At 37.5% G+C, this 22,214-nt stretch overlaps 1 protein-coding gene across 3 annotated transcripts in view; it reads left to right on the plus strand.

Annotated features, from left to right (window-relative positions):
- The window catches only part of ARHGAP28 (Rho GTPase activating protein 28), an 83,580-nt gene that overhangs the window by 12,788 nt on the left and 48,578 nt on the right, over positions 1 to 22,214 (plus strand). For 2 of the 3 annotated variants that reach the window (XM_072411409.1, XM_072411408.1), the window contains exon 1: positions 1,336 to 1,575. The exons of the other annotated variant lie outside the window; for it this stretch is intronic. In XM_072411409.1, coding sequence (XP_072267510.1) covers positions 1,463 to 1,575 — 113 coding nt within the window. In that variant the 5' untranslated portion in view covers positions 1,336 to 1,462. Of the gene's footprint in view, positions 1 to 1,335; positions 1,576 to 22,214 lie in introns of those variants that run through there. 3 annotated transcript variants of the gene reach the window in all.

The raw sequence follows: 22,214 nt of genomic DNA on the forward strand, positions 1-22,214 counted from the left end.
CCAATAGTGACGGTTTCATCTCCAATAGGTTTCCTTACCTTTTGCTCTAAAGAGAACCTAAAATATTGGATCGCCCCAACCTGGACAAAAAGGGGGGAAATCTCCCCAGCATGGACAGCAATAAAAACAGGACAGATTGTCAAACTCTTCCCTACTTTATCCAGAAATAAAACAAATAATTACCTTTACATATGCAATACCAGTATGCAAATAAAAAGGACAAAATAGCTTCACCAGGAAAATATCACTGTCCCCATCACTGAACATATTTAAAAACATTCACCATTTAGTGTTTACCTATTTCCACCTCACCCAAAGTGAATGTGGCGGCTCTCGTTCAATGCGCCTTCTCCCACTGGCCAATCACAGAACGCCTTGTATTCTGAGAGTGACCAGTGATTGGCTATAGCAACATACGCATGTTAGATTTCTGTCATTGCATGACAGTAGAATGCATGAGCACTGTACACACAGCACTGTTCTGCAGAGAGGGGAGGACAAGCGGGAGGCCTCCTGCTGTGTAGGAAATGACAGCGATCATCCCTGGTCAGTTGTTTATTGATCCGTCAAAGATGTTGGGGGTCAGATTTTCATTTGGGACTGTCTGAGGGGACAATTATGAGGCATGCAAAAGAGAAGGGGATACAAACACTGAGGGGGTACACACACTGAGGGGGTACAAACACTGAGAGGATGGATACAAACACTGAGGGGGTAAAAACACTGAAGGGGTACAAACACTGAGGGGGTACAAACACTGGGGGGGGTACAAACACTGGGGGGGTACAAACACTGGGGGGGTAGAAACACTGAGGGGGTAAAAACACTGAGGGGGTACAAGCACTGAGGGGGTACAAACACTGGGAGGGTACACTGAGGGGGGTAGAAACACTGGGGGGTACAAATACTGAGAGGATACAAACACTGGGGGGGGGGTACAAACACTGAGGGGGTACAAACACTTAAGAGGTACAAACACTGAGGGGGTACAAACACTTAAGAGGTACAAACACTGAGGGGTACAAGCAATGACGTCACTGAATGAAAACTGCTGCCTGAAGTACAAAAAAATGTCACCCCGCGCTCATTGTTTTACGTGTGCCCAGCGACAGGGTCACCACATAACAAAACCTTTACAATAAAACTATTTTGTCTGTTATTTGCCTAGTTTTAGTTAGTCCTCCATTTTTTCATGACAGGGTCACTTATTACATATGGCAGAGCTGTCACCCCCTTTGTGTCACCAATCTGTGACAGGACTGATAAGTGCTGTGCACAGCCTGGCTGCTCCCTAGGCTCAGCACTTCCTCGGTGTGGGCGGTGTTTTTGTAGCCACAGTCTGGCTGTGAGGAGAGTTCTGTCCTGCTCTCACCCCATGACAAAGAGGAAACAAGCCATGAATGTGGACTGCTGACAGGCAGCGCTCCAGCTGGGACTTGTAGTGCGGGGAGGGCATGCTATAATGGAGATACAAGACTCGGGCAGTGTGGTCCTGACTGCATATCATTCTTATACCCCAACCCGGAGCATAGCCGAGGAAAGTCTGCTCAGCCCCAGCCAGGCTGCTCTTATCAGGTAAGTCTGCAACTTTCCTATGGGAGCGAAACCAATGAATGCTGAACTGTTACATTGTATCAGCTGTATTGTCTGGAGGAGGGGGTATACTTTGTATATAAATATTGATCTCATATGTATGAGGTTTGTGGTGTTTATATGTGATCTTTATAAACATTCAATGATGGAAGGGAGACCTACACTTTTCTGATACTGATCCCAAAGTACAGACAGGTTTGTGTTCTTTGTATGTGATCCTTATATATAGTACATTCATATTGGGAGTAATGCTAGAGGGCAGACATAAACTTTACTCTGTGTATACTGATCGCAGTGTACATACAGGTTTCATATATAAATGTACATGTATATATTAATGTGTAGAGAAATGCTTTCCTGTATATATACATACTGATCTCATATATATATATAGAGATACTTGTGTTCTTCATATATGATTATGTGTATATTAATATGTAGAGAAATGCTTTCCTATATATATACATACTGATCTCATATATATATATAGAGATACTTGTGTTCTTCATATATGATTATGTGTATATTAATATGTAGAGAAATGCTTTCCTATATATATACATACTGATCTCATATGTCTGCAGAGTTTTGTGTTTTTCATATGTGATTACTGAATACATTCATGGGGGGGTAATACTGGAATGGGACATAAACTTGTTATATATACTGATCCCAATGTACAGACAGATTTGTATTCTTTATATATGATTATTTATACGGTCATTTAGGATGTAATGCTAGAAGGGAGATAAAAACTTTACTTTGTATATATATGCTGATCCCATTGTACATATAGTTGTAGGATCATGAGTACATTAAGTGGTCTTCTTTCAGATCTGTGATCAATGCAATAGACATAAGTGATGTCTGGGGTCAGATGCAGACTATTATAAGAGCAAAATGGACAACTGCTTGGGGCCAAAGATTTTGGGGGGTCCTAAAGAAAGTTCGGTTCTAGGACTGTATACGTTATACTAGGATATGATTTTTATTGCTGTGTTATTTTTGGTCGATATGATTATCAGAATTGCAATCTACCTAAACTTATTCTTGTACCTTTTTAATATCCCCCTTACTTGTTTGATATATATTTTATTGTAATAATAACAATATTCAAAAATTCAAAAGTGGTTTGAATTTTATGGTGCTCAATCTTACTTGAACAATTTTTGATCCACATTCTACCAAATAAATTATTAGAAATATAGTATCGATATTGATTATAGATATATTATGTATTGTTTTTTTTTTATTGATTTTATGTTTTAATCTAATTGACTGAAAATACTGCATGCTGGCCATCAGCTGAGCATATACACCATGTACTCTCCCAGTGCATGAAAGCATTGTTTACATATCATCTGTCACCACCATAGTCATTCCTATAAAAAGTATAATATCCAAATCATAATTCAAACACTATGCTCCAAATTCTGCAGAAATGTTTCACAAACTCATGTCAGAAGCAAGATATAAATGTCTGACCCTATGTAGTCCATAGGACTCCAGCACGTATTGATTAATTGGATGCATTGGTTGTTATTAGCGAATGAAATCTGTAAAATATCTATTTTATCTGTTTCCCGGTCCACTAGGAATATGATGGGACTGCTGGTGACTTTAAAGTATTATTAAATACATATTTAGAGTAGTATTTTATTTAAAGTCTAGAATAGCTGTGGATAAGTGTGTTAGGGTTTGAGGAGCTTTAAAACCTGAAAACATTTAAAATAACAGTGGTATGGCATGGAGTCATATTTTCCAATGCTCTGCTAATCCCATAGAGGAAAGCTGCCAGCTAACACATTTTAGCTTCATTTAGTCTATATTAACAGCTGAGTTAGAACAAAATCATCACAAAATGCTGATTTTATTTTTTGGGAAAGTGGGTAGAGACACAATGTGTGGATTTCATAGGTGATGTAAGTCTTTGTCGTAGTACCAATGTTCTACAGATGACTTGGGAAAGTTTTGCCTTATGTGTACGTACCCTTTAAATACCCATGCAGGTTAAGGATAAATAATGCCTGCCACTGTTAAGGTAAAAGTTTGCAGTCCAGTATTAGCATCTATCCTGCATTAAACCAAAGCTTGTTCCAGACTAGAGGTTTAAACAGGAAATCTAATGCCGATTATCAGAGACACACAATGCCCCTCCACTCCTGCTTTCTGTCTGCAGGATGGTAGTCATTACTTTGTTGTCGTCTGACCAAGTCACTCGTTTATGTTTGCCTGTTTATGTTTATACAGCAGAATTCTCTTTGATTCAGAAATATTTGTGACTCATAAACCTTTTATTTAGGACTTTTATGAATAACATATTTTAGGAGCCTTTGGCATAAAGGCAAAAATAACCCCATTGAGCAGTGACCAAAGCACTGTCTCAAATTTCTAATCTTAACACATAACAGCTGTCTTGAAGTCATGGCTGGAACTTGCCATATGTGCTATTAAGAGTCAGCATCCCTGCTCCATGGAGAGTTTATTAGCTCAGCATGTGGCCTTCTGGAATGTGAAACATACGTAGGGAATTACATTATATTTCATCAAATGTTTTTAGAAATAGTCCAAGCCACATCTCTAGCTTTGATCCACTGGCCCTAGGCTTAATGTCGGTGGAAATATTTATTTATACTTTAGGATGAAACCAAATATAAGTGGAGTAAATATGATAAGGGGGATATATAGGGAGGCAAAGCTAAGAGTTCAGGTTTGACATAGCAAGGAGTAATAACGGATAGTTCTAAACTGTCTAGTAAGAAAGACTAAGTGCTCATTTATTAGGATTCCAGTAGAACTGGCATTAGTCTAATAATGAAGTTAATTCATTGTTTAAAAGGAAGACAGGTGACACAGGAATCTAAAAGGAAGACAGGTGACACATGAATCTGTATACCAGAAAAAGGAAATACTGTTGTCACATATCTGGCCACGAGGTACATCAATGATGCGTGAATTCCAGGACTTGTGCAACTGAATTTCAAACACTATGAAAGGTAAAACAAATACATGGATTCAAGCTGTGGTTCAGGGTTCTACTTTAGGTAATCCAATGCCAACCAGTAATAGTGGCATAAGCACAGTGGGGGCAAAGGTCATAACTGTGACCAGGCACACAGGGAACATAGACCAATATTGTCTTTCTTGTACCTACAAGTTTTATTATGTCCTTCTTTACCTTTGCAATAAAGCAAAGTCTGAACATTAAGTATCTGTGATCATAAGATTAATAATGGTGTAACCAGCTGCAAGAAACTGAATTTGATAGGACTACACGTATCTTTATGGTTAGACAGCCATGACAGTAGAGGTGGTTCTCACCCTGTGTTTAGCATTATACATGGATGGTATAGATGCTTTTAACTTTGGTGCTTGTCACACATAGCAGGCACTAGGATAGACCAGGTCAGCTTTTCTCAATGTTTTAACAAGATAATTGGTGTCACTGACCTGACAGGCACAAATTGCTTATTTCTTAAATAACCCTTAGCATCCTTTGGAGGAACCCTAGTTTAGAAAAAAAAATGGGCAAGGGTGTTGCTGCCCCAGTCAAAACATTAACATTTTAAAATTTAGATATAAATATTTTACTCTATGTACATAATATATTTACATCCCATACTTATAAAACAAATATATTTTGGAAACAAACATTTACTTTTGTCATTGACGAACCAGTAAATCTAAAAGTCTCTGCCACAGTCACAAGAAAAAAACATGAATCCTAAAATTACTTTACCAGAATGAATTTATTTATACCACTGCTGACTTTTTTATTCTGCAAATGCCTGTTGCTTCAATACCTCTGTCACCCAAAACAAGTCTGCAGATAAGAACTTCTTTATTCTGACTCTCTTGATATGTTTAGTTGTTCCAGGTAAGTGAAATATTGCTGGAGTTGAAGGATCAGCATTATTGTAAGGAAGTTAACATTTTTAGAAGGAAGTCAGCGATGACAGCTCACATATTTCTTATAGGAAAAGTTCACTTTAAAGATGAACTCCAGGGTTACACAGCCTTTCTCTCATTCGTTCACATTTTCCAGCCAAATAAAACCATAGCACTGACTTTATTTGTAGAGATCTATATTTCAATGATGTTATAAAAATCACCAACTTATAATTTGCCCACACTTGTGCAAGGATCCAAACATGTTATTTATTTAGGGGGAGTGGGCATTCCTGGAGGAACCCTGGCATATGCCCTCACATGACCCAGGCATGAATTGATGACCATTCCAGGCAGACAGTAGATGAAGGGAGAGGGCCTTGTACAAAGCAGGATGTGAAGAAATGTAAGGGACAATGGCACTGTAGCCCATCGACCCAGAAACCAGATAGGCTAAACCAGTTACTAGAACAGTTAATGCACCATAGACAGACTGAACAGGCATCCATGACAAAGTCACAGGTTTTAGAACATGCAATGTTTAGCAATGTTTACAATCTTTACAGTAAGCTATCCCTGGAGCTCTAAAGTACCAGTGTGTTTTGAAGTATAAAAATACCTAGAGGAAACCTATTCCAAAACAGGAAGAATATACAAATCCATGCAGATAATCTTTGATTCAAGGACCTCAGTTTTAACCATTTAACAAACATGGGTGCAAACATGAGAAGATCTTATTTTCTGTGATAATAAAAGCAAAAACAAACTTTACCTCATTTTTAAAATAATGGCTTTGGTTATTTGGGTCACTTAGTAGGTTTCTGTTTCTTGATATGCTTCTTTCGAGTTTTGTTTCTGTATGTTCCCGTATGTACCCAGTTTACAAAGCACTTAGGACATAAGAGAGTAAAAACTCTACACTTAGACTTCTATCCCAGAGTAATGGAAGATTGTTTTCTCTCCAAAGCAGCTTTTAGAGCATCACAGTGACCTCTGTCAAAACAGCAATTCATCTGTTCTCAGTTAAAGGATTTTTGTATAAGCTTTGTTAGATGTGCGCAAAAAAACGAATCATTAATCTTATAAAGCCATTGTAAATGTAAAATATAGGGTGGATAGATGAAAGTAAAACAAACTATCATAGTGATATATTTTTTTAAATCGTTTGTATTTCCTTTTACAATACTGTAATATATAATATTTTTGATGTGACTTTTTAGTTACTTTTGGCTCACCCACCAAATCGGAACCCATAACTAGATGCGGGTCACAGAGGTCAAACACCTGACTGTGCCATCTAGTAGGGGACCACAAAACTGACTATACAAACATAATAAATCTTTGACAGGGAGATCAATATATAAATATATATATATATATATATATATATATATATATATTTGTATATATATATATATATATATATATATATACACATACTTGGGCTAGTGCAAATTATGATGAGCAGTAAAAAGTCACAGCATAACATTACTGCTGTTTTGGTATAATATCCTACTGATCAGTCAGAGAGGATGTAGGGTTATGTGAATACCCTCTTTTGAGATTCCTATGTCTATAAACAATCCCCTAAATGCTGTACATTCATCCGTCATTTTCAGTAAAGCTGATTCATGATAGAGGCACTCAGTGAAGGCATATAATGCTTTTGCACATTTATTGACCACTTAAGGCTAAAGGTCATTAGCAGCTGTAGTTTAATGTAAATGATACTTTTTGTTTGACATACACTGTGACATTGGTACATATGAAGCTAAAAAACTAGGCAGAGATGTGTGAATAAATTTACAAATGTATCGTTATTGTTACATTTTTTTAAAATAGGAACAATTAATTTAGTGGACCCCTTGACCTCATTCCTCATATCTGGATTTAATCTTTAGTGAGCAGCATTTATCTCAATATGGACTTTTTTAGCCCAATTGGACAACAGCTTCCAGTATGTTCTCAATTATATCATTTTATAAATATATTTGCTTTCTATACTTTTCATGGACTTTGCTTGGATTAGACGCAGTTTATGTGACAGATGCACTTTAAATTCCTTATTTTTTGACAGATATATCAGACAGAGACATATAAATGTGTACTAACAGAGCTGTAAAATGGTAATATAAATAAATGGTAAGATAAACCATTCCTATCCAAAGAAAGTTATGTCTCATTGCAGAAGACAAAATTAATTGTACATGAAAACAATAACATTATTGTTCTCATGGGGGATGTGTGCTGCAAGAAATGTATAAATTATACCAATTGTTGAGAAGAGGCCTTGATGAATCACAAAGCTGATGACAGAAAATAATCAGCATTTACTAAGGAAGCTTTTACTTCCCAAAGATCAATAAATGTCTGCAGAGAACATGTGACTGGGTTTGAAGAGAGCACTTTTATGTCTTGACAGCAATTTGCTTCATGATAATTACCATAATACACTTTAGGTGTCAAAAGGTTTTATTGATCTATATTATTCTATGATTGTTTATCTTTTGTTATAGTATACTAACATTTCACATTATGATTTAACATATATTGGAATATATCAAATGGGTATTGCAAGTGCCTTGTAAGTGCATGGTATACAGAGCATTCGGCTTGACAAATTGGGCCTGATTTATTAAAACTCCCCAAGGCTGGAAAAGATTCACTTTCATCAGTGAAGCTGGGTGATCCAGCAAATTTTGAATGGATTTCTTCAAATTCATTTGCTATTTGCTAGCAAATATTTTGAATCCTGAACCAGATCCATTCCAGGTTTGCTGGATCACCCAGCTGCACTGATGAAAGTGAATCTTCTCCAGCCTTGGAGAGTTTTAATAAATCAGGATCATTGTCCCTAATCAAATGGAAATACTATGAGGCAGCTAAGTGTTTAGTCTATAAGTAGACACAAGCATTTATCGTTATATCCAGTGGTAAATGTATATTTAAAGTAAACCTGTCCTAAACCTGAAAAAATTACATTTATAAAAAAACAAACAATTACACAATCCAGAGATAAAGGAAGCAACAATATATATTACTAAATCTTGATCTTTCTTGTTTAAAGCCCAAAGTTGGGCATTTTTTTAAATACAATAAATAAAATACTTTTGTTCCAGAGAATATCTCTTCTTCCAATAGTGGAGGGAAGCATGAAGCCCATATGTTTAGGTCATGTTTGATTCCCCCTTCCCCATTGTTCAGTGATACTGGCAATCATGGTAATAAACCAAAAGAGAAGCTCAGGAGGACAGAGCTGGTCCTGTGTTCTAGAGGAGAAAGTAGAGATTTGCATAAAAATTAGGTTGCCTATAGTTGTGTATCCACGAATCACTTTAATAGATGTAACACGTGCTTATCTTGTTTTAATTATACTCTGAATTTACGTTTGTGGCAAGTGTCATTAAAGTGATTCTGGTTAGAGGAACATTCTATGATTGGTGACTTAACTACATAAAAAAAGCAGCCCTGGCACATAAAACCCATTAGACACAGATTACACAATCTGCATATCCAAGCCTAGTGCCAGAAACATGTTTATATGTAAGCTGCACTGTCAGTTTATAAACGATTGTATGCATAAGTGACTTCAGGAGGTAAATACCAAGCAATTCACCCTGCCAAATTCTGGATCACAAACAATAGGCCCGGTATAATGAATGGCTTAGTACATACAGTATGCATGTTGCTGAAGATATTGCAGCTGTCCAAATGTTATTTGGAATGTTCAGCCCACATGGGTTTATATCCATCTGGTGATTGCATTGAGTTATCATGATTCTTGCTTCTCTGTCTTTTGGATAACATCAAGGGTAGTATCAAGTGTAGTATGTAGTTTCAGGAATATTACAGACACTTAGATTTTGGCTTGTTTTGCATTGGTTGTTTGAAATAGTTCAAAGTGAATCAGGTTAGGTAAGCAGGTAGGATTTAACACCATTTACGCGGATTGCTGAGCCCTTATGATTTTGTATGACCTTATGATGTCGATAAAATCATGGTACTCTAAGCCAGTGATTTTCAACCACTGTTCCGTGGCACACTAGTGTGCCGTGAGAGATCTTCAGGTGTACCGTGGGAAATTATCCAATCACCATTGTCGAGTGCCTGTGCTGTAGTGACTGGCAGAGTAATGTAATACTCTTCCATGTCAGTGGGTGGCAGTAGGTAGCTCAAGCGCCTTGTTTATTTTTAGAGGCGAGAATTAGCTACAAAGTGTAATTTTGTAACACTTTTGATTTGTGGTGTGCCGCAGGATTTTTTTAATGTAAAAAATGTGCCGTGGCTCAAAAATGGTTGAAAAACACTGGTCTAAGCAAGCAGTGGTTTTGTCATTTTACTGCCTCCAGTGGCAGACAAGACATTGTAACATTTTCTATCATAATATTTGACAATGTCTCATTACCTACTATGTGTACTAGAACTAGATGTCACTACACAATTCCGAATTTGTCTATACATTTTTTACTTTTGTCTGTCTACCTTCCTATGATTCATTGCCTCAGAGTCAATGACTTATAAGTATTCTACTTTATCCAAAATGGTTCAAAAGCTCATGAAAGTAAGCATATCCATTGTGCTCTTTTAATCCACTTTTTATTCTAGTGCATACAACTAAAAGCTGATTGGAGAGTGAGGATATTGCACAGAAATGGAAAGTGTATACCACCAATTGTACATGGCCTACAATTTGGAAAACACAGATTGATACTAAATTTAACTGAGATTTGTAGACAATGACAACATTGTCAAGCCTGGTTTATACTTCCATTGCAATGTACCATGATGCTATGTTGTAATAAGTACAGCATGAAAAACTTCGAAAACTGATAGCATCCAAAGCATTTTGTACAGGAATAGCACATTTCTTAACAATGTCAACCAATAATGAACACTTGGGTTTATTTTATGATCATGCTCAAAAATGTGTTGTGTATTCTGTACGTGCAGTCTGCATTATATTGTATGAAAACAGTTTCTATGTTTGGTATGTTCACTGTATCCCATGCATTACCATGCGGTATGGATTCTGTGTTGTGTATACTTTATAAACTTGTTTAGGCTGTGTTCATGTGTAAATGATGAGACTGCTGTGTAATTATACTATACTCCATACAGTAAATGGGCCCACTGCTAATTCCTAGGAGTGTCATTACCTCTGGTGTCATTGGACTCCACTGGCAGCACAGGAACTAAAACTAATAGATATTTTTAAGAAGACTCTTTTAAATAAGTTGCCTTGTGTACAAGTACTAAATTATTATACCAAGAATACCATTTTCTTTAGTGGAAATGTTTTTTTTTTGGAGGTTTACAGAAGATCTAAAGCAATGTTTTGCAACAAATCTGTACACTGGACATTTATGTTTAGAAGCACAAGGACACAATCTCTGTCACACTTGATAATTCTAGGTTCAGTTTCCTGTTTTTAAGTCAGGGATTGAACTCACCAATTACACACTGTTCTTTTTAACTTTTAAGAAAAAAGTCCTTAAGCTTAATAAATATCTTGGGGACTTGGTGTCCTTGTGTTAAATGCAATGGCTCACATTTATTTATTTTCATCATTATATGTTTATCAGCAGTGTTTTTTATGTTTGAGGACTCAATCACATTACAAAATGTGTGTTATTGTGCATTACCATGCACTTTTATGTGCAGGTAAAGCCAATCCCTGGGCAATTATTAGTTAACAGGGTATTATGGTGCTTGCTTGTTTACTTTTATGCAACTTGCCTGTAAATCTTTTATGTCCCAGCACGATTTTGCTATGTAATACATCACATCACTAGGTTGACTTCAAAAATTTTAGAAAGCATATTATAGGTATATGGCGTATTATAGTTGGAAAAAGTTGTAGTTTTTGTATTTGAAGCTGGAGTCTAAGCAAGCATATAGATTATTTGTAATTTTGTTCATCCATTGTAAAAATTAGGCAGTTCTGCTTGACTCTACAGCCCTGCAGGGAAGAGAACTGATTTTTCTCTGCTGCAGATACATTTTCACTTACAGGTCCCTTTCCCACTCAGTGGTTGGATGGTAAAAAGTGGAACTGCATTCTAATCTCAACTCTGATCTCTCTGCCATTTTGATTTTTTCTTCTTAGGGCTCAGTCACATATGTGTGCTATGGGAACACACTTGCATTCCTGTGCGATGGGGCTATGTAGTGCCATGTGCTTTGCTAATGCAGCCCATTTACTTGAGTGGGCAACCTAAAACACACCACAGCACAGTGTGCTAAAGGAGGTGCATTGAGATGCTATTCATTTTAAAGTGAATAAAGCAAGACATGTGTATTACCATGTGGCTGTGGGAACGCACACATTATTACACTCCTTATGCTGCCTGAATTTTATTGGTCATTATACTGCAAGAGCCTGTTACCAAGTCAAATTCAGGTACATACACTTGCATTAAAATGGCATTTGTTGATATATTAATGATTACAGACCTGCCTTAGACTGTGCTTTTTTATCTGCCTGGAAGTTATGTTTAATGCCAAGGTTGAATATGTTTCTGGTTCATTGTATATCTTGTTTAATGGGAAATGATTGTTGACATATTTTGATGGCATGTGCTGTACATACTACTTCGGAAGTATGGAAAACTAACTACAGTGTATATCTAAGAAAAATAAGCAAATAACTGAGGTTACAGATATAAGTGCTTTCAAGGTTGTGTAAGGAATGTGATCTAAGGAATGTCCTATTGACTGAGTGTACCGCTCTTTTCTTTTTTCTTTTCCTTATACTTAATGCTTCTGTAAAATTGCAAACATGGAATATTTGTTATAAAGGTATCATAAATTCCTACTTCTTCATATTGACTGTATTTTCATGCATTCCCTGTGTATTCAGTATTAATTTAAGGAAGCTCTATTTTTCCAAGTGCTGTGCTTGTAAAATGACATGAATTTTAGTATTGGAAATTTACAGTTTGTTAGAAAAATAGAACTTTTAGCCTGTACAGCAGCAGTGGCCCCTTGTCATTTTTTTATGTGGGATTACCAAGGCAGTAACAATAACCTACATAGTTTCTTTACTTGCTTTGCAATAGAAGATGTTGCCTAAAAGAGAGCATTAGATGAAACCTTAAATATTTCGAGAAGGCTTAGATTGCTGGTACTAGGTGTGTAGGTTAACCATTGTCAAAACCGCAGAATCATTAAGATTTGTTAAGGTGGAAATCTCTAAACATAATGAATAGAACAAAAAAGAGTGTCCAATATGTGGGAGACCCTCTAAAAAAAGAACATTGCACCAGCATATAGACATTCAGGTAAAAGCACAGGAAAAACAGTATTTTAAATGTTTCCTTCGTGAATCTGTGAGAGGAAGAAAAGAAGAGGAGGGAGGGAAAGCCAGGCTTTTGAAGGGCAACCATAGTTAAATTAAAAAACACAAAGTTTTATTGTTCCAACAACATAATTTAAAAGATTAAGAGCTATGTCTCTATAAATGAATCCTAGGCTAACATATAACTGCTAGTTCTGCAAAAAATAGCAATATAGTTTAGTATCATACTAGGTTAGCGATGGCAGTAAGGTGTCCCACCTGACGCATTTCATCCGTACTGGGCTTCCTCAGGGATAAGGGGAGACTTAGTATTATTGCTGGGGATTTTTACCGCATTAAGAGCCTTATGATACTGAATTGCTACTTGTAAGTGATTTGATAGTGAGACCGATATCAATTTGGACGTACTGCTGGTGTTTCCAGATGTCCGAGTGGAGTGAATGGTGTGATAGAAGCTTGAAATGTTTATTCGAGGACTTTTATATGCACAATGGTTATGACATTTCTGTCTAATGACAGTGATCCAGCAGCGAAAATAAAGTGAAGTGTTCTCTTCTCGTATGGAGTATTTTAGTTGTGATATGTGGGTGAGCTGCAGGCAGCCGTCCAAAAGGGGGGCTTTTCTTTCGGGTGGAACAAATTAACAAACTAAATGCTTCTTTCCACCATTTTTCATTTTTATAAATAATTAGTATTCATTGCCTTTGACCTTAATAAAAAATTTTAAGTCACAGACCCTCATCACTTCATAGCTCTCTTCATTTTTGTGAGGGTCTATTTACTCCCTGTGCTCCTCCTCTCACCCCTATAAATATTTTTATGAATTAAATCAGGGAGAAGTTTAGGACATTTCTTCACAGTGGCTCTGAAGTGACATCACTAGGGTTGCTGGTGCTGCTGGTATCACATCCAAGATGGCGGCACCCAGAAGCAGTCTCAGGGCTTTTGGAAATCTACAAAAAGTTTTTACAGCTAAATACCATTCTTAAACTTTATTAATTGCACATATGAACCTTTGAGAAGAATTTTGTTGACATGACTTTAAAGGGTCTCTTTCGTCTCTAAGTGTTTAATAAACCTTTGTGTAAAAGTTAATATTGCAGCCCACACTGCTATGCAAAGCCTCTTTGGATGCCCAATATAGCCTCTCACCATGCATACTCTACGAGGGAAGGTGCGTCCACACTCATAGGCCTAACCAAGTCACTCCCCTGCTGCTCCTATAAGGGTGACAGCACCTTCATTATTGGGGATCCCCACAGATAGCTCTGTGACTCCTACCAAGAGGAGGAAAGATTGGATTATGGTATTGCAAAATGAATTGAACACTCCTTTCTATATGTAAATGCACAAGGCCTCATTAATAATGACTGAAGTGCATAATGCCTGCTCCCAGACCAGAAGTGCAAGGAAGCTTTGCAGAGTGGCAAAAAGAAATTCAGAGTTGCAAAACTAAGATATTAGATCAAAAGAAAAGAGAATAACTTCATTTTTACTTCTAGTTACATGGAGCTTAACACAAAAATAATGGCCAGCTAACAATGAACCTTTCCCTACTATACTAAAAAGTAAAAATAAAAACTGTAAGTATTTTTTAGTATTTTGTATAATGCAGTTTTTAAGGTACATTCAGATGTCTAGTTGAAGCAGTCTGCCATGGGATTATTTTATCATTGAATGTGTTGACTATTCGGCCAGCTGCTTTGTCTATTTAAACTGAGTCAGCTACCACTGATTGCATGGGGGTTGGAGTTGCCCACAAAAATGCACACGTCTTAAAAAAGAAGTCTCTGCCCTTCTTAAAGGAATCCCAGTAATTTACAAGATAAATTAAAAATATGCTGCCTGCAGTATGACGTGATAAAATTCACATCTTTACTACCTATACGGCATCCTAAATATGGGATGTTCATATTCCAGGCATTTTCATGTTTCTAAGAAATGTATGGTTTACAGTGGTTTTCTGTTAGTAGTAAAATGGCTCCTATAGATCTCTGATAGAAACCTTTTTTTTATCCAACACTCTTTATAACTACAGTTATCTCTAACAGTTTACTTAATAAATTCAAATAGGTTAGCCATAATATATAATTAAATATTATTTTTTTTTCCTTTCTTGTCCATTGAGGAACACAGGAGGACGTTTCCCTTCTGGTTATATACTCATATTGTCAAGCGAATTGAACATCAGTGAACAAAAAACTTGTAGGCTATCCCAGGATAACCCCTCTTATTACCTCCATGCCTCAGTATTTTGCTAGTGCCCTAGGAGAACAGATGTCTTTTTGCAGCTTTGCTATTTCAGAGACTTGCCTATATTTTGCTATCTCATTTTTCTTTAATCAAGATTACTGCCTAACTATGAGATCCAGTCCCTCATACTGCAGTGATTCAAGCAGGCATCATTTTATACCCAAAACTACTTTTTTCAGACCATGCTCAACTAGATATTGTTGGAATAGCCTGGAAGTAACCTGTAGGCACTACAGATTTTGCATTTGGCCCTATCCAGACCATTTTCTGCTAATAGTTGGCGCATGCATGCTTGTGCATGCTTTGTTTCTGAAGACTTGGCAAGGAGGCAAGTCAGGTTGAGCATCACTTAACATCCTTTCTTTTGAAGCTATTGGGCCTGATTTATTAAAGTTTTCCAAGGCTGGAGAGGATACACTTTCATCGTTGAAGCTGGGTGATCCAGCAAACCTGGAATGGATCTGGTCCAGGATTGAAAACATTTGCAAACAGATAACAAAATACTTTTTAAAAATTCATTCCAGGTTTGTTGGATCACCCAGCTTCACTGATGAAGGTGTATCCTCTCCAGCACTGGAAAACTTTAATAAATTAGGCCTACTGAATCCAATTCAGATTCCCATTTATCACAGAAGAGGGTCACACTGTGAAACTGATCACCATTGTCATTACCTAATGACATATCACATCTGCCCTCTCTTTCCTGACTCACAGCATAGAGATAGCACTTTACTGCAGCTGTTTCTGCTTGCAGCATCTATAAAGAATGCTATTCTTCGGTCCATTATTACTGCCCGCCTGAAGTGACTTGGTTACTGGTGGCTGTCCAACCCTCATCTGCCACTAAGCGTTTCAAGTTTGTTAATACCTCAGCTCCAAATCCAGAGCTTATGTAGCCTACCTGACAATGCTATTGCAACGTGTGTAGTTCTAGACACAAAAGGGTAAGTACTGCTTAAGAGGTTTTTAAATCTTCAAATACTTGCACTGGAACTGACTCATCTGCTGGAATGTCTGATCCTAGTCTTTCTTCCCCAAGAGAAGCTCCAAACTCTCCAATTTTAGTTGCAAACTCTCCAGAAGTCATCCAACTCTCCATTTTCCATGAGATACCCAGAGCTTGAAGTAGCTTTCTTTTAAAAAAGTCCCATTTGCTGTGTTTCAATCCGGGCAGTTGCAAATCACCTCTCTGACAGTTTGGCACAAGTTGGTCTCATTCTTTTAAATTGTGACCTAGATGACCAAGGACAAAGGCTATGCCAATGGTGCCTCATATATAATATATATTTTGTATAATAACGTGTTTTTTTGTCTATTATGTTTTTTACTACTTTCACTTGGGAACAAATCTCCTGAAACTGATACATACAACATGTACATTCCACACAATCAGTCTAATCCTACCTAGACATTTTTCATGGCTATATTAGGTTTTTGAGAAGGTGTATTTTACTTTATGGATGTTAACCTTTCTCATGAATACAAGAGTTTAAATGCCAATACACTGACACATTCATTAGTATTATGTTGAAGAATGTGTGAGTCATTGTAACATAGTATTTACAGATGTACAGTATGTAATCTATGTTACTATCAGATATCTTGCTTTCTCTCTATGGGAGGCTTTTCTTTGCAGATAACAGCACAACTGTAATAAAAGCAGGAGAACTGACAGGTTCAACACAGATGACATAATTGGCTATCTTCCAGTTTCGTGTTCTTTTTGTGTAACAGATGACAGCGACAAGGAGAAAAGCTCTGGCTCCATTCTTTCAGTATGGATCATATATATGTGATATGTTGCCAGCAAGGAGAATCATTGAAAGGCAAACAATCTGATCACACATTGGCTTTGTGTGATATCCTAAATATGTTTTCAATTGTTTATACATTTAGAAAAGCGCAACCATTGGTAAAAAGCAAGTATTTAGGACTCACCATGTATCATAATAATTAATGCATTGTGATTTTTGTAACCCATCATTGATAAATGTTCAGTAATATATGAGTTCTACCTACAATTCTTGGTGAGAATATTATATTATATAAACATTGTTGGTTTATATTAAAACATCAATTATTTTGTTGTGTTACATTCATTGCTTTATGACATTGAAAGTCATTGTTGCAACTGCACCCTAGACAAATAGAACCATACTGGTTCTGTTAGGTGATATCTGTGCTATAAATCCATTGTTTGAATGCACAGTTGAATGTTAAAGCTTAGAAGAATGCCCTGCCTATGGTGGTCAAAGCAACAGATTCATTTCATTTTCCCCTCAGCAGCACATTCTTACTTTCTTTTTACTTCTCCAGCAATCTGCTTAGCTTTGGGGAGATAAGGAAAGTCCATTGTATGTTACAAGGTGCAATATTTGTACATTGTAAAAGTTGCTGACTGACACCAGCACATCAGTGTGAGCAAACAAAGACTTTTACTATCACAATACTAATGCTAGGAGTTGTAACATACACTGCTATGGACTCCCCACTTCACAGCACTGATTTTTACAGCACTGTCATATGGAATAATTATGTGGCTCCCAGTGCTCAATGGAACAGATATGGAGCAGAGCTTTTTGTTTTTTCTCAAGAGAGCTATGTTATCCAGTCCCCCCACCTACCTTTCATCACTCAATCACCCCGTCTAGCAATGTCAGCCAGCCACTCTCTTCATTATCATCTCACTTAATATCCACCATACAATTCAACCCCCCCCCCCCCCCCCCCCCCCCCCCCCCCCCCCCCCCCCTCCGCATTGTTAGCAAGCTCCACCTCATTCCACTATCACACAACTGTCCCCTGTTATTACCCCACACTTTTCACATTTTTAAGCAGCCCTTCACTGCATTCTTAACCAAACCCCCATCGTGCACAGTACTTGCAGGCCCACTTCAATTTTTGCCTGTTCTGTCATTATCACCCAACCACACCCCTCCTGTAATGTAAAGGAGCCCAACACCCCCTTTCTGTCTGTCACCACCTAACCAGTCTCAGCCAAACAACCCCCCTCCCCAGCTCCTGCAAAGTCAGCCAGCCTTACCCCCTTCACTTGCAGTGTTAGCCCCCCCCCCAAAAATTACCACACACCTCCTCACATTTATAGGAAGCCCCTCACTGCAGAGTCAACCAAAACCACCCCCTGCACAAATCCTGAAACCACCCTTCTATCCCCACATAGCAAAACATTATCCTCCAGCACCCATGACATTGCACCCCTACTTCTTTAAAGTATGCCACATCTCCAGTCCTCCATCTGTCAGCATTTAATGATTCCGCATTTCTCCTTCTCTCAAAAACTGCACCCCTTTTTCTATACCTGTACCTTCTTTTTTTCTCCCTAAGCATATACATGCATCCTTACGCACACTTTTTGCTTGTCACTGTAAATTACACTTTTGAAGTCTTTCCTGTAAGATCAATGTGAATTCCATTTTTATACACATACAGGATTTTCCTGCTGTATTTTCATAAACATAGTGTGAAAACTCTCTGAAGGTTATTTTTCTAGTATGTGTTATGCTGTTATTAATGATATTTGACTGTAGGCTTTTTGCTCTTCTGAGATGGGTTCACTTCATTTGAACCTGACAAAACAAATAATTTATATCCCAGCCATTTGACTTTGTTACAAATATTGCCAAAATATAGGGCTTTACGGACATAGGCCGGTCAAGTGGGCCCTACAGCAGACTTGTTCAGAGCTGTGACAATAAAAGCTTTTCTTGTGCTTTAAGACACTTTGTGGTTTTTGTGTTACATACTTGAGGTAATGTTTTAATTGACCTTAAAGTGTTTTAATTGACCTAAAGTGTTTATATGAGCTGAGCAGAAAAGTGAACATGCAATGCGAAGAGAAATATTTCTAAACCATTACAAAGTAATATTATAAAGCCCAGAGGTTTGGTTTCTTCAAGAGTCCTACAAGCATTTTCTTTGCACACATAAAATTATCCCAAACAGACTGTCAGTTGCCATCAAAGGTAAATACATATTGCAGTAGACAAGTGGGATAACATATAATTTTGAAACAGAATTTCATACACAAGTTTAAAGTGTCTGTAAACACAAACTTTTTTTTTTTAGTTTTGGAAAAATGAAGGATTAGTTAGTGCCCTTTTATGTTTTTATGTTTATTTCTTTTATGTTTTATGTGCCCAATTGGGGAGATTTCTCCTTGAGACAGAGCAGGAAGATGCAGATCTCCCCAAACTGTTGGAATTGCCCCTCTAAAGCTACGTACACACTTCCAATTATTATCGTTGTTAAACGAACGACGAACGATCCTGCACGATATCTGCGAACAATCGTATAGCACCGATCCTGTACATACAGATAACGACACGATCGTTCGTAGATATTGTACACACAATAGATGCGATCGTTTGAGCGATACAGGGAGTGACGCGCACGACAGGAAGTGAACGAACGTTCGTTCATCACGCATGCTCAGACCATGGACGATCAATGAACGATCGTACACACGAACGATGGTCAACGATCGTCGTCCAATCCGATCCGCCGGTCCGGTCGTTCATTTCCAACGACTTTCCTCATTCGTCGGCGTCGTTGGTTACATTTTTTACAAACGATTTTTGCCCAATGTTTGTAAACCATATCAGTGCATTTTCCCTTTTTTGCTATTCTTTTGGTCTGTTAAATATACAATTGAAAGAATTTCCTTTTTATCTGTTTTATGAGTATAAAAAAATACATTTTGGTTCTATCACACAAAATGTGAAATGGTAAATACCTGTGCCTTCACTGTTGATCAGTTATGTTGTTTTGAGCACTACATGACCTGCCCATCTATGTTAAGTGCCAAAGGACTGGGGGGTGTATCCCACTGGTCCTATCCTGATTTTGTTTTGTCCTGATGCAGTACAAAAATGTGGGAGATTGTTATCATACTAGGACTGGACACATGTTACTGGTAGAAATCACCATATTTAGGGACTAGTAAGCAGCTATATATTACATTTTTGTTTTTTTGGATGTAGATACACTTTAACTAATAAAAACCATTCCACATAATACAAATCTACAACCTTTATGATGGGGGTAAATTCCAACTCTTGTTTTCTTTTAGTAAAGTCTCAGCTCCACAACACTATATTTGACCATGACATGAAAATGCATGTTTGTTGTTGCAATATAACCACACTAAAAAGCGGGAGAGGGTTTCTTTTGGATTTTGATATTTGTTTTTGTCCAATTTAATAAACCTATACTTGTCCATGCCTAAATTTAGGGTAATTTCCTTTACTGGAGTACAAAAAGCAGGTGCATAGCAGTTATAACCCATTTAGTGGTAAGGGGATCACAATAGCAACCATAGCTCTTGCTATAAATGCTGGAGATTGGGGCGTCTGGAGGCAGAAAGGTCCACTCAATGATTGCATGGGGTCCCGGATATCTCCCTTAACCCTTTCAGGTGTGGCAGCAGAGCATGCAGATAACTTTTGGCTGCTCACAAGCTGACACTGCAGTTTGCCATATTCAAGGTCCTCCTGATGATCTCCTCTGCCCCCACCCTCTGCGTCATAAATATGTGAACACAAGTTCGAACTCAGGACTTAGGAGATGGCAACTGTACACAGGAAAGACAGAGGTAAAAATGATACCAACACACAACATTCCATTCAGAAAGGCTGGGGCAATAATTAGGGAAATTACTATATTGGTGGTGGCACTCTAACAGCTAGAGCTATAAGGAGAAACACTATAGAAAAATGCTATAAACGAGGGCACCATAATGGGGGACAACAAAAATTTTACTATGGGGCCCAGGATTTCTAGCTTTGCCTCTAAGCCCTTCTCAGCTGTAATAAACAATAGTTTTTATTGCTGTATATGTAGAATTTTTCTCTATATTACCACACAGAAAATGAAGGAAAACAAAGACAGTGTACTTAATATATATTTGTTTTTTTTTATTTTCTTGTAACATACTTTTTGAATATACAAAAAATTAGTGTTTGCTGATTTACTTGCCAAATTACTTTTAAATTATTCAGCTTGTATTAACCAGGCTCCATGTGATATTTTACCTTGGTTTTAGAAAATCAAGTACAGAGAACTTGCTGTTTTATTGTTGTGAAAAATACACAAACTTGTTTCCAGCACAAGGAAGCGAGTGATAAGGAAGCATCTGTATAGTGCTTTACAAATAACCTAGAACTGAATTTTCCTTCTTCCTTCTCCTATTGTAAGGTACCACTTCAGTGCTGTTTATTTTGCAACATTCTAAATTGTGCTCACCCAATTAGACATTATTGATTGAGGAAGCATTTACTATCCCCATGGCATTGTGTCTTTTATACATTTTGTTTTGTCTATGTTTATTACATCTCCAAAGGGGCACATTCTTTACAGCATTAATGGGCTCATCTATATTTTGTGGGCCTGAAACGCAATCCAATATCCTATATGTGATGACCCTTCAGGAAGCTAGTATGGGAAATAGAGATGTGTAACATTATGAAGTGGCAAGAGAAATGAATAATTTAGGTAAAATGTTACAAATATAGACCTTACTTTTCAGACATGTACCTTGTTTTATTAAAAAAGACAATTGAGGAATACATACTTTGTAACAGAAATGTAAAGGCCTGGAAAGGTTTAGGTTTTCAAGGTTTAGAAATATTTCTCTGCAAGCAGTAAAGAAGCCATTTTTTTAATACCTGTGCCATTGCCTTTTCAGATGCAGACACCTCCATTACTCAGCTCTATGGAGAAATCTGACTAGTTCAGTTTTCCGGATGTGGACCAGCTTGTATTGCAGCTGCACTGCCCAGTAGTGTGCCCGTGCTGGACCCAGTGTCCTCATCTGCTCAGCTAGGTTTCCTGGCAATGCTATTCACACTGTATAATACTTGGGGCCAGCCTGATGTGCCTACTGAACCTTGTTCGAGTTTTGTTTTTGTTTTTTTGCAGATTTTGGATTGAATTCCTTATACATTTGATATCAGTGCCCCGTATCCCTTGCAGGTTTTAGGTGTGCTCCTCTTTCATATATATTTATTAAAGTGGGACTAGAGGGAAAAAAAAAACCACTTGCCTTTAATCCCACAGATCCCTTGATGATGCTGGATCTTTCCTCAATCCGGCCCCACGCCATCCTGGAATTCTTCTTTCTCCCGGTGAGAAGAAGCACAGGGTGCCTCCATCTTCTGTCCTCTTC

Source organism: Pyxicephalus adspersus, chromosome 5 (genome assembly GCF_032062135.1).
Source record: "Pyxicephalus adspersus chromosome 5, UCB_Pads_2.0, whole genome shotgun sequence".
Lineage (NCBI taxonomy): Eukaryota > Metazoa > Chordata > Amphibia > Anura > Pyxicephalidae > Pyxicephalus > Pyxicephalus adspersus.